Source organism: Sus scrofa, chromosome 7 (genome assembly GCF_054392235.1).
Source record: "Sus scrofa isolate SSC_HxYL_T2T_F1_AM1 chromosome 7, Sscrofa_HxYL_maternal_Yorkshire_Landrace_v2.0, whole genome shotgun sequence".
In the NCBI taxonomy this organism is placed as follows: Eukaryota; Metazoa; Chordata; class Mammalia; order Artiodactyla; family Suidae; genus Sus; species Sus scrofa.
In genome coordinates, this window is record NC_139389.1 from 43,359,770 (window position 1) to 43,376,477 (window position 16,708).

Genomic DNA, 16,708 nt, shown 5'->3' on the forward strand with positions numbered 1-16,708 from the left:
GGGAAATGAAGCCCCAGTTATAACGTTTGCCAATTTCCTTGGTGTAAATACTCCCGCTGTGGCTGATTTCAAGCTACCAGAGTGATCACTGAGCATGGAATTGGGGAGCGAGGCACAGGAGAACGGCATTAGACAGTGTTTCCATGATCCAGACACAGTAGTTATAAACAATCTCATGAGCCACAATAACAGTTAAATGTAGCACATTCTTAGGAGGTGATAAACTCTGAGTATTTGTTACCTTTTAAAATATAATGGCAACCTTTTAAAATATCATGAATTGCCAGCTTATCTAACTTAATTTTGAGCAATAGCTGTGTTTAGCTTTGGCCCCCCAAATTCCTGAAATGGAGACGCTCGCTCCCCTGATGTGGCCCAGCCAGCTCCAGCGTGTCCCTGGATCTGGTCTCCCTCATCAATCTACAACCTCTTCCACACGGCGCCTCTCACCTCACCGTTAAATCTTTGCTTTACGAGATTACCTTTCTGCAGATTTTCTTGGGCGTATGTCTACTCGCACAAACTGAGACATAGTCTTATGCAAAATACATGAGAAAACCTCTCCTGCTCAGACCTGCTTCTTACTCCTGCCCTTCCCTCCCTCCAAAACCCCAAACCCAACCAACCCCACCTACATGTCCGTGGAAACTTAGGAACATGGAGGCAAAAGAAAGAGATAACAGCAAAGCGAACACCTGGCTGGAGGGTGAGGGAAAGCAGAGAGAAGCAGACAAAGAAGCAGACAAAGAAGCAGGACAGAAGAGGGGAAGGAACCACAGAACCTTCCACAGACGTGGAAGGGCCAGAGCAGACCTAGCCACTGCCTCGTCCCTCCACGGAGGCCCAAACAATGGGGCATCAGGGAGCCAAATACACTGGGGAGCTGTTCTCGGTCTTACAGGAGCCGTGGGTCCTGCCCTTCGGCCCCAGTGCTAGTCTGAGGGTGGGGGTTAAGGCAGGAAACAACTCTGTAAACAGGTGCTGCACTGAGAGCTTTCTTTTAAAGAGAAGATGTCCTCTCTGAGAGGGGGTCACCTGGGACACATGGACACTGGCGGGGCCACATCCCCGTCAGACAAGCTCCCAGGAGGCTGGGCAGCAACGTGGTGTTTGATCTCAAAGGGGCAGCTGGGAGATGGTGGCACATTTCTAGTTGGGATAGTAGCTTTTAGAATAAACAGGAAATGCACATTCTCCTAATTAGCCTTCAGCCAAGGTGCACTCTGTTTGAAGTTTGCCCACTACTTCCGGTGAAGCTGGGGCCTGCTGCGTCCGACACCCTCTGTACTTCAGAAGAAGGCCCCCCGAGGGGTGAGCAGAGGGAGTTGAGGAGGAGCCTATGGTTGAAGACACACAGAGCAGGGCTGGGACTGGGGGTCAGAGAATATGGAGCCTCTTGCCCCAAAAGCGGTGGAAATGGCTCTCCCGGCCCAGAGCAGAGCTGCCCTCGGGATGATTTGAGGGGTATTTTCCACATCATTGTCTTTGTTCAACAGCATCATGAAGACTGGAGAGGAGGCAAGATGGTAGCCCTCATTTTTTTAAATCTTTTTTTAAAATGCTTTTTAGGGCTGTACCTGCGGCATATGGAGGTTCCCAGGCTAGGGGTCGAATTAGAACTACAGCTGCTGGCCTATGCCACAGTCACAGTAATGACAGATCTGAGCCACATCTGTGACCTAGGCCGCAGCTTGTGGCAATGCCAGATCCTTAATCCACTGAGTGAGGCCAGGGATCAAACCCTCATGCTCACAGAGACAACGCTGGGTCCTCAACCCGCTGAGCCACAATGGGAACTCCCCGACAGCAGTTGATAGATCCAGGGCTGGCGGCAGCCCTTAGGGGTGACTCCCCATCCAGGGACCTACACCGTGGTACAGTGTCCCAACAGAGGTCATGGCGCCCTTCCCAACCGTGGCCCTATGAGTTAGGGCCGTGGGGAGCCCCAGCTGCCTGCTGGAGCAGGAACTCCGCAGGATCTCAGCTCCCAGGCCCCACAGGCCTCTGGCAAGGGGAGGGCGGGCCTAGCACTTTTGCCTGACCCCTCAGTCCTGGTGCCAAGAGGGAAGAGCTCTGGAGGATGAGGCAGCAGCTGGGAGGGCAGGGTGCCAGGTGCTGAGAGCCGGAAGCCAGCACACAGGTTGGGGAGATCAGTCCCGGGGGAGGGGAGCCAAGGAGACCTGGGAACCTTCCCTCCCTCAAGCTGCCCGAGGATTCTGGATGGCTCATGGCTCAGCTGGCTGTGGACCTGCCTGCATCGCCCTCGCTGGGCCCCTGCAGGCCCCCCTGCACCCACCTAGAGCTACTTGCTGCACGTGCCGCTGGGTGATCTCTTCCTTCAGGCGACCTGTCAAAGACACAGAGGAAACCAGTCGTGAGTCTCCAGTAGGCTGGAGAAGCAGGTGGCAAGCTGAAAAATTTAGGCAGAGTAGGAAAGATGAAGGCCAGCCCAGCTTCTGGGAAGAGGCTTTCCAAGCTGCAGATGTGAGGACGACCTGAGGCTAGGCCCCGGCTGCCGCGAGTTCATGGTTCACCTTTGGGTTCAGGGTCTCTGCATTCCATTATCTTAGTCTGTCACTCATTCCTTTGCTAAGCCTACAGTCTCTTACATAGTTCTGTCTGTCCATGATTAAAGAAGGGAGAGGCAGGATTCGATCTTTTAATAATTGAGAGGGCTGCTTCTAAATCCACTTCTTTCTTTTAAGCTATAAGAAACACTGTCAAATAAAAATGATGGTGGTTTTGGTTGACGATAACCTTAACGTGAACACAACAGCCGATCCTTTGAAACACATGCTATTCCGCGGTGCATTAACAAAGGTATGGTGGGTAGATCGAGGGAGGTGAGCACACCGCTGTACTTTGCAGTGGCCAGACCACGGGCGCTACTTGTTCTGGGAGCTACTTTTCATAAAGAGCATGAGTCAAATAAAAAACATGTGGAACTGGGAAGGCGAGGGGGCTGAAACCATGGCATGTGGGAAATAGTGACTGGAGACGGCCAGACGGGGGAAGAAACACTTGCAGATGTGGAGACAGTGGCTGTCTTTAAAAATCTGAAGACTTGGGGAGTTCCCGTTGTGGCTCAGTGGTTAACGAATCCGACTAGGAACCATGAGGTTGCGGGTTCGGTCCCTGTCCTTGCTCAGTGGGTTAACGATCAGGCGTTGCCGTGAGCTGTGGTGTAGGTTGCAGACGCGGCTCGGATCCCACGTTGCTGTGGCTCTGGCGTAGGCCAGTGGCTACAGCTCCGATTCGACCCCTAGCCTGGGAACCTCCATATGCTGCGGGAGTGGCCCAAAGAAATAGTAAAAATACAAAAAAAAAAAAAAAAAAAATCTGAACACTGTCACATGGGTGAGAGAACAGACTTAGCTTTTTTTTTTTTAATTTTTAACTTATAGTTGATTTATATTGTTCTGTGAATTTCTGCCGTAGAGCAAAGTGACCCAGTCATACATCTATACACGCTCACAGTTTCTTCCATCACGTTCCTTCACAAGTGATTGGGTGTAGTTCCCTGTGCTGTACAGCAGGACCTCATTGTCTATTTATTTATCTACTCACTTGTCTTTTTTTTTTTTTGTCTTTTTGCCTTTTTTCTAGGGCCGCTCCCGCGGCATATGGAAGTTCCCAAGCTAGGGGTCTAATTGGAGCTGTAGCTGCCTGCCTACACCAGAGGCACAGCAATGAGGGATCCGAGCCGCGTCTGCGACCTACACCACAGCTCACGGCAACGCCGGATCCTTAACCCACTAAGCAAGGCCAGGGATGGAACCCGAAACCTCATGGTTCCTAGTCGGATTCGTTAACCACTGCGCCATGGCAGGAACTCCCTACTCACTTGTCTTTTTAGGGCCATACCTGCAGCATATGGAAGTTCCCAGGCTAGGGGTCAAATCAGAGCTACAGATACAGGCCTACCCCACAGCCACAGCAATGCTGGATCATTAACCCGCTGGTCAGTTATCCGGGGCCAGGGATTAAACCCACGTCCTCATGGATACTAGCTGGGTTCTTTACCGCTGAGCCACAATAGGAACTCTGCCTATCCATCTAAATGTAACGTTTTGCATTTTTTAACCCCAAACTCCCTGTCCATCCCACTCCCTCCCCCTCCCCCTGTCTGTGAGGTGAGGACAGACAGAGTTGTCCTACTGCTGAGAGTAAAAGTCCAGTCAAATGGAGGTAGACTTGGCTTAAGATGAGGCAGAAACAGCTCACCACAAGGACCGTCTCACTGAGGATTAAGTTGTCTCAAAATGGACTAAGTCTCCTGGCAGGTCCCTTCCTGAAAGTGCCCAGGCAGGGGCTGGACAGCCATCTGGTGGGTTGTTAGACAGAGGTGGGAGTTGGGACCACACGATCTCCAGGTTTCCTCCGTCTCTGAAGCTCCATGAGCTCGTGTTTGGGGGCTGGGTGAAACAGCAGCCCTGGGGTTTGTTTCTGTCTGAGGGCTCTGCACACTTGTTAAAATGTCAGCGCTGTCTGTACTGCACGTCCCATGTGGGAGATGCGATCGGGTCACCGGGGGATCTGAGAAAGCCTGGGAATGCCATTGCTCCCTTGTTTAATGTAGTTCTTTCTTCAGATAAAGCACATTTGATGCCCCCCTGGGCTATAGCTGAACTGAATTTTCAATGAAGCAGTCACGGGAGACTGTGTCACTCCCTGAAAGTTCCAGGGCATTCTTGTGCTTGGGAGGGCTGGCAGAGGTCATTTGGTTTAATTTCCGACCCAATTTAGGAGTCCTTTCTACAGAATGAAATGGTCATCTCACCTCTGACTTGTATGTACCCAGGCTGTTCCCTTGACTAAACTGTATATAAGGAATTACTGATGGGTGTTGATACCTTGTTCCCTGTCATTTTCCGATTTGGACCTGTCTGTTCTCTGGAACTACATAGAAAAAGGATCCTCTCTTGATGGCAGTGAGGTCCCTTCATACATCTGAGGATGCTCTGGCTTCTCTACTTAGCCGTGTCCTCTGTGGGTTAAACATCACCAGTTCTTCTAGGTCCCCTCGGAGGCCACTGTCCCCAGGTGTGTCACAGTTCGAGTCTGCCTTGGCTTCCATGTGTCCCCCCTGGAGAGGACTGTGCACAGAGAGGAAGCCTACGTTGGGCAGAAGCAACCATTGCTCTTTAACTCCAAGCTGGGGAGGGTGAGAACTTAGGGAATGTGCTTGGAGGGGGTGGGGAGGTGACACCTGGTCCAGGATGAGTACTGGACGAGCATGGAGCCAACAGGAACGTGACCTGAAACCCGGGCCAGCCATGGCCAGAGGTGGGCTCTCTCCCCCTCTCTGAGCCACAGGATGGTCCTGACTGTGCCAGCAGAATAAAGAAGCTAGGGGCACAGGGCTGGGGCTGGGCTGAGGCTCCAGACTGCCTCCAGCATTGCTGGCTTGGTTTTTAAAGAAGCATGGCACACACCCCCTTCAGCAAAAGGAGATGGCGCTGTGACGACTGCAGCACACCATTTAGGTACACCTCCCGATTTCCGGGAGGTCATCAAGGGCTTTCTCATGCCCACTGGTGGAAGATCTAATGCTGCCTTGGTGCCTGGCTGGCTTTCTGGTAGCTGGCATAGGTGCCTCTTACATGCCTGGGTACCTCATTCCAGCTGAGCCTGGACAGTGACCTGCTCCTTTAGAGCTCACACGGGGCTGCCTCCCTGACCACAAGCCTGCCCGCCAAGGAGCCTCCCTGACAGCTCAGTCTCCCCCACCACGTGCCTCCCCAGCCACACGGCTCCTAGTAGGTGCTCAGCCTAGCAGGTCACAGCGTTCCCTGCTCCTATAGGAACAGCTAGGCTCCCTGTCCCAAACCCTGAGGAAGCTGCTTTGGGAAGACAGGGTTAAGGATGCTCCACAGCCCTAGCCTGGGAAACAGTGCCCTCATAAATAAGAGGGGGCTCTGCTACCAGGCCTGAGAGTTCTATAAGGTCCACAAACGCAGACACCTACTGCCAGAACAATGAGCCACCCCTGGGGATGGGAGGTGGTCATTACAATGCTGCCTATTGACAAAGGAAGGTTAAAAATGTGTTTAGTGATGCTCAGCTTTTGCCAGTTGGCTAACATCTCCCACCACATGGCAATTTTTGTGTTTGAGATCTTCCCAAACAAGCTAAAAATAGCCTCATGGCGGATGCCTAATTGCATTTTCCAACAGAGCCATTCTTCATGTGCAGATAACAGTCTCTGTAATCTGCTGGATCTTGCAGCTCCACAGGTTTTGGCGAAAGGAGGAGCTGAGGGGGATGGCAGAATTCACGCAGCATGAGGCTTGCTGTCATGAGCATGGTGATAAATTGGCTGCTTTTGGCCTGGGTTCCTGGACATGTCCCCGTCCTGAGGTATGGAAAAGAGATGAAACGGCAGCAGAGAACTCCCAGCCAGAGGCCGGCGATGGTTGGTGGCCGGGTGACGCCGGGCGGGGGTGGGTGGGAGAGCACTGCTGGAAGGAGAATGGCGGTACTTAGTAACTTTGTCTCCAGTCATTCACCATAGTGCCTGCTAGAAACGCCTTCCCCCGCTTTCAGATGCGTCCATTGACAGAGTGGGGCTGGTGGCAAGTGGTGCGGGGGCACATTGGCTCTGTGACAAGCCCTGGGGAGAAGAGACACGAGACCTTAAAAACAACCATGTGCAGGGTACATGGCAGCGGTGCCCGGGTGTACTTTCTCTGTACCAAGTGGTAGTTCACATGAAAGGTGTTATCATGCAGAAGCAAAAGTCATCCTTTCCATTCTATTCCATTTTCTGGATAAAACAGTGTTCCTTAAGCTTTGCACTTTATTTTGCATGCATTTTAGTTCGAAGTCATTCTCCAAGCGAAAGCTGTGGAGCTGGTTTGAGCAGAGCCCTTCACGGACCGAAGCTGCCTGTGCCACCTCCGTGATGTGGAGTCTTACTGAGGACACTTACATAGCCATCAAGCAAGAGCTACTAATGCTCCTCCACCGTATGTCAGCATTATGTTCTAAGTGCTATGGAACCTACGAAGTAAGGAAGACTCCATCCTAGTTAGCATGGTAGGGGGGATGGCCCGCGTGCTCTTCCTTCTAAAAGCCAAACCCATGGCTGGCCTTGCTCCTCCATCACAGATGGTTTGCTTTCCTGCTGAGCCTAAGTTTGGCTCTTCAGCCCAGCACTTTGGGCAGCCATAACCAGTCACAAAGAGTTGGGCTTGAGATGAAGCGAACCTCTTTGCCATCTTGGTCATACCGGAAAGTAATTACGAGTATGTAGGTAGAGTTGAGTTGAAAAAAGGGAATTATAATATACCTGTGATTAGTATCTGCTTTACTATATCTCAAGACTCTCGGGTGGATCAAAAGGTAACATACCAGCATCTTTGACACATGGCACTGGCTTTAGGCATCAAGGCACTTGCAGACGTGTTGGAAGATGACAGGGCAAGTGGCTACATGTCAATCAAAGGTGGAGGGAAGGTGAGAGGAGGAAAGGGTAGGTGAGCAGCATTAGGAAAGGTACCATTACTAAAGGTGAGACTTGAGTGGCTTCTGAGACAAGCAGAAGGGTTAAGGTGGGGTTGGGAAAGGCATTCTAGTCAAAGGGAACTATTGGGGCAAGAGGGTGGAGAAGGCCGGGCATATACTGGTTTGGGGCAGAGGCTGGAAGGGAGGGCTTGGATGGAAGAGTAGGGCTAGAGGTTTGGGAGACTGTTTATGCTGGAGTCCAGGGTCCTTGGTAATGACCAAGGGCTTTGGACCCAGGTAAAACCTCTTCTATTTGACGGTACCATTATTGGGTCCCAGGATAATCAAATTAAAGGAGACTTCATTAGCAGGGTTGGGGTGTGGGGAGAACAAACGGATTATCTCCTACCTGAGGGGGCTCTTTGAAAGGGAAGGTCTAGTTAATGGTTCTGAATTTGGAGCCTTGATTTCGGCTGTGACGTGGAAGCCTGTTTTCTGCACTCTAAACGGAGGGCTGTGATTACCGAAGTCTGGATTCCCTGAGCTGTTTGTAAGGCTCTTTGTGAAAAGAAAGGGCCCAGCATAAATTAAGTGTGCAGTCCTTAGACGAATTTCCGATAGACGAGTGTGTCAATCACTTGAAAATTTAAAATCAGGCACATTCATCTCCTCCTTGCTAATAAGTATTTCCTCAGGCTTTATCTAAACTTGTGTGTGTAATTTGAGACTCTACAGAGGCAAGAAACACCTCTCCCACCAAAAAAAGTGAGAATAGCAAGAAGACGCTGCTGTGAGATTACCAGGCATGCTTCTGAGGACTGGAAGTGGGGCAGAGCTGCCAGATGGTAAGTGGGGCTTAAGCCTTCAGCCTCAGGGCTGTGGTCTGGAAGAAGGAAGGAGACTGAAAGTGCCCCGGAGCTGCCGGTGGAGGAGAGACTGCCCAGCACACAGCCTGTGAGTGAAAGGGGACTGAGAAAACCAGGTGCCGCCTGATGTCACCCCGGGCCGTGGCTCACTCCTGCTGCGAGCCCACGATAGAAGAAAGGCTCAGCTTCTGTGCTTGTTAAGCCCAGCTGCTCACTGACGCTCCGACCCTCTGACTCTCTGACCAGACCGGCTGCATCCCCATCCCCATCCTGCCAGGGAGCAGCTGCTCCCAATTGCCCTTCTCAGCGCTGCTTCTGGACCAGGGGCCTGGAGGGTCTGTCAGACGGAGAGGGATGAGCACAAAGGGATGGGGAGAAAGAGAAAGCAATAAAATGCTTTTCATTAAAAATGGACCTGCCCACTCCAACGCCCAAATGCATAAATAAATAAATCTAATGCTAAAAAAGAGCGAAAATCAAGAGATGGGACATGAATTTGTTACAGATGAGAGTAATTTTCTGGACAGGCAGAAAAAGGCCTTTAATGATGCAGAAGCACAGAAGCCTGAATTAGTCTTACTCTTCAGTTTACTGCATGCCATCCTTGTCAGTCTAGCAAAGCCGTGCGCGCGCGCGCGCGTTTGTGTGTGTGTGTGTGTGTGTGTGTGTGTGTGCGCATTTCTATCCCCCAGCCTCATTCCGGTTCCCCTCTTCCTCCAATAGGCGGGAATATATGATTTGCTGCATATCCTTTTATTGTACGTGTTCTTACAATTTTCATGATAAGTTTTCTGTGCCATTTTTAAGCTATGGAAGTAATATTGTGTTACAGATCTCATTCTGTTTCCTACTTATTTCTCACTACTGTGTTTTTGACATCTACCTACTTTGCTAGGTGTACCTCGTTCTCAGTTTATAACTGCTACATACCGCCTACACCAGGGATCCCCACATTTTACATCCCTTTCCTGAGGCGGGAACAACTAGACTGCCCCGCACTCCCATTCCGATTAGTAGACGTCGCGCTGTGACGATCATCCTTGAACGTGCAGTTTAGTAAGTCTGCGAGAAAAGGCCTTTGCTGGGTCTCGGCAGATCTGCGTGTTTAATTCGAGGCATGCCCTGTTCATCATGCCTGTGCCAGACTGCTCTCCCAAGACAGCCTTCAAAACAAGTATGTTGAGAATAAGCAAAGAGATTAATGAAGGCCTAAGTTTTCTTTGGAAGGATGAGGAGACCATGCAGCAAACAGGTATAAATGAAATAAAAATAGGTGGATAGGAAAGAATATCTTTTTTTGACCCCAGGCTAGGGGTCAAATTGGAGCTGCAGCAGCCGCCCTATGCCACAGCCACAGCAACGCCAGATCTGAGCCACATCTGTGACCTACCTACGCGGCCGCTTGCAGCAATGCCAGGTCCTTAACCTGATGAGCGAGGCCAGGGATCAAACCTGCCTTCTCATGGGGACAATGTTGGGTTCTTAACTCGCTGAGCCACAATGGGAACTCCAGGAAAGAAAATTTGAAATGAAAAATAGAGTCATGGCAATAAAAATATAATAGAAGCAATAATGGATGAAACCCCAGACTGGACATATTTTAAAGGCGATTTTATTGAATTGGAAGTTAGGATAGAAAAACTCATCCCAACACAGAAAGCGAAAGAGATAAAAATGGAAAGAGTAGTTAAGAGTCACAGAGAAGAGACTGAGAGCCTTCAGCACTTGTCTGATAAGAGTCCTAGAAGCAGGGAGTGGAGGCCATGGGGAAGAGGTGGGATTCGAAAGGGAAGAGTTGAGATTTTCCAGGATTGGAGAAGGACATAAGCCCGTGGGTTGAGAGTGCACTCTGGGTACTGAGTAGGATCAATAAAAACAAACCAACCCCTGGACTATCCACGTGAAACTGTGGAACATTAGGCGGAAAGAGTTGCCGCTCTTATCATTGTCCAGGGGACCCGCAAAGGACAACTCAGACCACAGCCCCCAGCTCAGGGACAACACCAGGTCCAGGAGACAATGGGGGGAAGCGACCATCAACCTGAACTTTACACGCAGCCCAACGATCACCCCAAGGCGAGGACACAATAAAGTCATGTTCCGTCGCAAGAGGGCTCGGAGTTTTGCCACCCCCAGTCTCTTCTCACCAGAAGGACTCACTGAGAGGCAGCTGAGTGGGAGAGCCTGGACTCTGGAGCCAGGCTCCCTGGTTTGCAGACCAGCTGGGCCACTTGCCGAGCAACTTCATGTAAGTTATGAATGCTCACGTGCCTGAGTCTCCTCATCTGCAAAACGGGGTAGTAATAGTATCTGTGGTGCCGTCTGAGTCAGGTCACACACATAAAGTGTGCTTGGAAGAGAGCCCGGCATATAATAAGAACTACTTATTATAAGTGTAATAAAGTGTAAACAACTATTATGATCAGCAAAAAGGAAAACCAACACAGAGAAATATGGAGGGTAAAACAAACAGTGAGTGATGAGCATCAAAAGAGAACGGAGTATTTAAGTAAAAGTATTTAACTAGTTACCATAAAAACCCTGTATTGTGTCTGTGTGTGCACACGTGCGTGTGTGCATATGAGAGAGAGAGAGAGTGAAAACTTTAGGAGATAAGGTGCGAGGATGCCTAATGGGGAGTTAAAACAAGCTACGGCCTGGATGTGGGTGGAGGAGGACGGATCTGGAACAACTACAGACATTGTTACAGTTACTTTTTAATTCCAGAAGAATAAAAATATGTACTACAGCAGCCAAATCAATAGAGAATCAGAAAAAAAGCCAGGGGAGAGGGCTCCACGGAAGGAATGCCAAAATTTTAACAATTCAACAGAGCAGGAAAGGAAAAGTAAAGGGAGCAAAGAAGATGATGGGAAAAAAAAAATACAAATGATCCCATGTCGGGTCAAACAATGGCAAGAGCCTTCCACATATGTGCACGCATATAAGTGTGTGCATGCATGCACACTTAAACATGATCGCATGAGGTAAATGGAAATTCACGAAGCTGTTATGATGGGTTACCTAGGAGTGGAAGTGGGGTGGACGAAGAATTGGGTAAGGAGGTGAGAGCCAAGCCAGAGGCAAACAAAATCATACATCAATATTTTTGCATAATTAGAAGAAGACATTAAGATGTGAAGACCCACTGCAATATGGTTCCTGGAGGGAGAAATGAGATGCTATCACAGGAGGCTCAAAATTGTGCTTGGGCAACTGCCATGCACATGAGGACTGAACATACAAACTGAGTTCCAGTGATAGGACTGGGGGGGTGCTGAACACCTCCGCCTCCTTGTCGGAGCCCTGGTACTGCTCAGGGACCTGTGTGAGGAGGGGTGAGGATGGAGGAAGGGGAATTGGAGGGAGCCCAGCAGTACCAAGTACCAAGTACCAAGTACCAATACCAAGGCTTCCCTTGGCCTGGGCTGGGGGAGGCCTCTGAGAAACCTTCAGGCCTCCCTTCCTGGGAGCAGAAGAAGACAGTTCTACCCTGGGTTCCCTAAAGACAAAGGTCCAGTGATGGAGCCCAGAGCCAGAGGCCAGCAGTGGCTCCAATGTTGGGCAAATGTGTTTTAAGGCCTTCTCCTTCCAAAATGACATGTCCCGTCTCCAGAATTCAAGATTCTTCTTCCATTTAATATCGTATTTGGTAACACTGTGAAGTCACAGAGAGGAGGGGAAGGCAGCTCATTCTTAAAACTATCAATAATTTTCAGAAAAACACGTTGTGACTTGCCTTGCTTCCCCCAGGGGATTTTCTCCAGGGCACCCGTCACCTTGGCGCTCTCATGTAGAGGAGGATGTGCCCCAGAAGTGATGAGCTTTTCAGTTCAGGGTGAAAATGCCAGGCAGCAGTCTGAGCTCCTTTCTTATCACCAGGATGGTACATGGTGATCACATTTTGGGGACCCTCTTGTTTATTAAAAAAATGACAAAATTATACCATGTTTGGGAGATCCTTTTTTTTTTTTTTCCTATGGGACGTTCATTCTAGTTGCCCAAGTAATCACAATAATCATGCAACATTAGCACCTTCTGTCTGCAGCTCAGGCATTTGGCCATTGTATATACTTAATTAGGCTAAGAAGCTTATTAATATCATCATTCCAGTAGGTGATAATATTCCATGAACATATTCAGAGAATTAAAGTGCATTTGTTAAAAGCTCAAACAAATGTGGCAAGTAGGTAAGCACAAAGAAAATTTTCTGCTCTGTAACCAGCACGAATTGTTAAATACTAAACATCTCAGGGAGCTGAGGGTTCATGATTGTGTTGGCATCCATTCAAAGGATGTTACTTCAGATGCTTGGAAGTTCTTATCTCAGCAAGGGAGGAGCAGAGCCAGCTTTCAAGACCTGCCCTGGAGGGGTAGCTGCAGATCATAATCCTTTCCATCTAAAGACCCGGCTCTGGTTGCCAGGGATACTATTTGGGGAGGGGTGGGGGGTTGTGCAGCACGACCTCTGACCTCCACCCCTGCAGCACCAGAAGTAGCACAGGACACTCTCAGAGGTTCCTGGGCTCATTCAAGTCTCCGCTACTCCAGGATGGGAGGGGGGGGGCAGGTACATTCTACCTGTTTCCAGCATCCCTGACTCACACTGGAGGCGAGCTTGCACGGGCCCCTCAGTGACTGAGGACCTAGAGGGCAGGGTTCACTTAAAGGGTAGCAAATAACCCCCAAGCACCAAGATGTTCGATTTGGCAATGCACACAGTTTTTAGATGGATTAAAACTTGAAAGCAGCAAGTTTTAGCATTTGATATGAATGGCAGACTCTCTCACTCCAACGTTAAGCTTGGTTCTATTCATTAATGTTAAATCAGCTAGTGCTTAAAAAACGTCAGTGACCATGGTACATCCTGTCAACTTCCCAGAAAGCCTGGCGGTAGACTCCATCCTGGCTAAAAGATGAGCACGCACGCACACAGGGGAGGGCCCTGAGTCAGGCCAAATGTGGGCTTGAGGCCAGACGAAGCAGGATGATTGGCTGGAGGAAGCCTCGGAGGACTGCCCCATACAAGAGAGTTAAAGCACCTCCAAAGCACGAGTCACTCTCTTCCTCTTTTTTTTTTTTTTTAGCCCTCTTTCTCTCTTGCTTTTTCCCCCTGGTTCTCCCTGTCTCCATCACCTCCAGTGGAATCTGCCTGTGCTTTCTCCACACCTATCCTCTCTCTCTTCTCTCCTAATAAACACTTATTCGCCTCCCTAAAAAAAAAGTCAGTGGGAGGAAACAGGCCCACGATAAGGCACACTGCTGGGCAGACACCATCCGGCCTGTGAAATGACCGCCCTGCACAGTCATTCTTGATGTGGGGCTTGTTCTCCATCTAAAGAGGCTGGAGATCAGGGGCAACGTGGCAATGAGTTTGGACATAAAAGATAAAATCAAACGGAAATGGCTCCAGCTTCCAGGTTCAAAAGTAATTTTTTTTAACCTGTTGTATATACCCGTGGCCTCTTTCTCATGCAGCAGGCTAGACCCTCCATCTCGGCAGTCAGCTACTGGGGCAGGGGGCAGGGGGCAGCAGGCAGGGATGTACTAGTGCAACGCGGGAGGCTCATTCAGGGCATCCCAAGGGAGCTGAGCTTAATGGAAGGAGCTGCTGGGAAGACTAGGAAGTCATGGTGCAAGTGGGAAGCCAAACAAGGGTGGTTGGCCTTCCAAGACCACTGACAGCAGGGGGGGCTCACTGTGCTCACCGACAGGAGGGCGACGCACAGTGGCAGGAGGAATGGCAGCTGGAATCACGGGCCTGGAACAGTGGAAAGAACGTGGGCTTTGGGAGCTGGTGGGTTGGGATTACCAATGACTACCTGTGACCTTGGGCCACTCGATGCCTTTGGGCTTCCTCATTAAAATAGGGTGATAACACCACGGTGGTGAGGTTACTGCAAGAATTAGCCAAAACATACACCAACCTGGCACCCTGTGGGGGCACAAAGTGGGGTAGCAATGCTGGTGGTAAGAGCAATTATGGGGGCGTGCATTGAATTACAAACAATACCGCCTGGAGGACAGCAAACCCACTGCAATTGACTCCGTTCACCTATGATACAACAGCTGCATCTCCCCTGCTCCCTTTCCTGAAAGCCGCCTTTAAGGTCTGAATCAACATGTTATCTTGGGTGCAGTGGACTGAACAGAAAGTGCTCGATCCCCCAGCGGGCACAAAGTCCTCGCAAGAGTCCCAGCTCAGGACTTCAAAGCAGAGCCATCCCCCCCCCAGCATTTACTGGGTTCAATTCCAACGTCTCACAAACGTGGGGCCCCATGTACTAACGTCGGGCCCTGGGAGCTATACTCACCCTCGCTCACTTTCATTAGCAATGGGGTCTTCCCTATTCCTTTACTTCCAGAAGTGGAAGTAAATGACTTTAATAAGCTTGCTTGAAATACTGGTCGTAATGGCCCTATTTTCAGAGTCTGGGATGATTCCTACCCTCATCCTTTTATTTTTTTCCCCAGGAAACAGCACTGGAGCTCTTCATCCTGATGTTTCTGTTGTGGCTAAATGTTAGCTGAGAGGAGAGGCGAAGGAGGAGAGAGGCAGAGATGGACTCCAGTTTCTTTGCAGAGGCTGCTCCTCAGGAAGGAATGCAGTTTCCTCTCTTTGAACCTGAGCTCTGCCTTCATCAAGTTCTAGCACACATGGCTCCATGTCCGCACGGATTTCAGTCCCAGTGGCTATAAGCTGGTTATTTGGGGGATAAGTGCAACGCAGGAAGTTCAGGCTCTAAACAGGAGGCAAAGCAGATGATGAAACCAGGGTGGAGGCTTGTGCGGTGAAGCTTTGGGAGAGGTGAGGGAAGCTGCAGGAGGAGGTCCTTGCAGCCGGAGAACTACCCTTTCTCATTCACCAGGAGGGGTGAGGAGCGGGGGCGGCGATTGGAACATGGGTAGGTCAGGCTGATGGCCCTGGCTTTGGTGCTGCATCTCAACAGCTCCCAGCGATCACATCAGAGAGGTGGTGAACACTCAGAGATCAGGAAAATAGACCCAGAGAAGGAATGGCCATTGTGCATAAAAATAGAAATAATAATTTACAAGCTTCATGCTGAAACGCTAGGGGGAGAGGGATCCTGACATTTTGTTCCGGTGTATAAGGCATGATGAGTGCAAGACAAATGAACCTATGATGATGACCGAAGATGAGTCTGATAGGCTCTTTGGTGTACTGGCTTTAGTGTCGTGCTTCGGTGAATATAAAAATACTGGCAGGGTCTTTCATGAGTTTACTTGCAACCTCAATCTTGTTTTTCATAAAAAGGCTCACTCCTTAATTACGACTTCCCATCACAGGATATCAGATCCCTCGTGGTGGGGGATCGATGGACATCCGTCCTCTGTAAATTAGAAGACAGCACAGCGTACATTTTCGGGCACAGCAATTGTTGAGAATCATCATTTCAGCAGGAGCTACTTTCCTTTAGCATAGAGGATGCTGGTAGTCAGCTGCTTCAAGAGCCCCACAGGTACCAGGAGAAGAGCAGACCCTCCCATTCTTTGAACTGGGGAAGGTGAAACATTGCAGCGGTAGGAGCAGGGAGAATCTGGATATTATCTTTGAAGCAAATGCACCTCTGTTTGAGGTAATCTAATCATTTCATCGACCATTTGAATCTCTATGTGTAAGGTTATCGCCACCATTCTTGGGGGAGACTCTACAAATGAAATAACCCAGATACAGGTGCTTCGGGGCAAGACTCTTTAGCAGATCTAGGTGTCTATACAGCTAGAGAAATTTTCCACCTAAATCTTCTTCTTTTTTTTTTTTTTTTGTCTTTTTTTTGCTATTTCTTTGGGCCGCTTCTGCGGCATATGGAGGTTCCCAAGCTAGGGGGTCTAATCGGAGCTGTAGCCACTGGCCTACGCCAGAGCCACAGCAACGTGGGATCCGAGCCGCGTCTGCAACCTACACCACAGCTCACGGCAACGCCGGATCGTTAACCCACTGAGCAAGGGCAGGGACCGAACCCGCAACCTCATGGTTCCTAGTTGGATTCGTTAACCACTGCGCCACGACAGGAAATCCATTCCACCTAAATCTTCATGTAGATTGTCCTATGCCCAGAAAGTAGTGTTTGGGCTTGGACAATGGGACGGTTAATTTTATGGGTTGACTCGGCAAGGGCTTGGTGCCCAGATGTTTGGCCAAACAAGCAGATGTTGCTTTTAGATATGATTAACAGTCACATAAGCTGACTTTGAGTAGAGCAGACTATCCTTCAGAATGTGGGTGAACCTCACCCAATCAGTTGAAGACTTTAAGAGAGAAAAGACGGAGGTTTCCCGAGGAAGAAGGAGTCCCACACTGCCCTGAGACTCCAGCTGCAACATCAACACCTCCCTGGGCCTCCAGCCCACAGATAGGTCTTGCAGAATTTGAA

General features: G+C 49.8%; 2 protein-coding genes across 7 annotated transcripts in view; both read right to left on the reverse strand.

The window, feature by feature from the left end:
- MOCS1 (molybdenum cofactor synthesis 1) overlaps positions 1-16,708 on the reverse strand; it is a 918,787-nt gene that overhangs the window by 373,744 nt on the left and 528,335 nt on the right. The window lies entirely within an intron of this gene.
- Positions 1-16,708, reverse strand: part of KIF6 (kinesin family member 6) — a 357,515-nt gene that overhangs the window by 38,500 nt on the left and 302,307 nt on the right. For all 6 annotated transcript variants that reach the window (XM_084968006.1, XM_084968009.1, XM_003128378.7 and 3 more), the window contains one exon: positions 2,297-2,347. In XM_084968006.1, the coding sequence (XP_084824132.1) occupies positions 2,297-2,347 (51 nt within the window). The remainder of the gene's footprint in view (positions 1-2,296; positions 2,348-16,708) is intronic.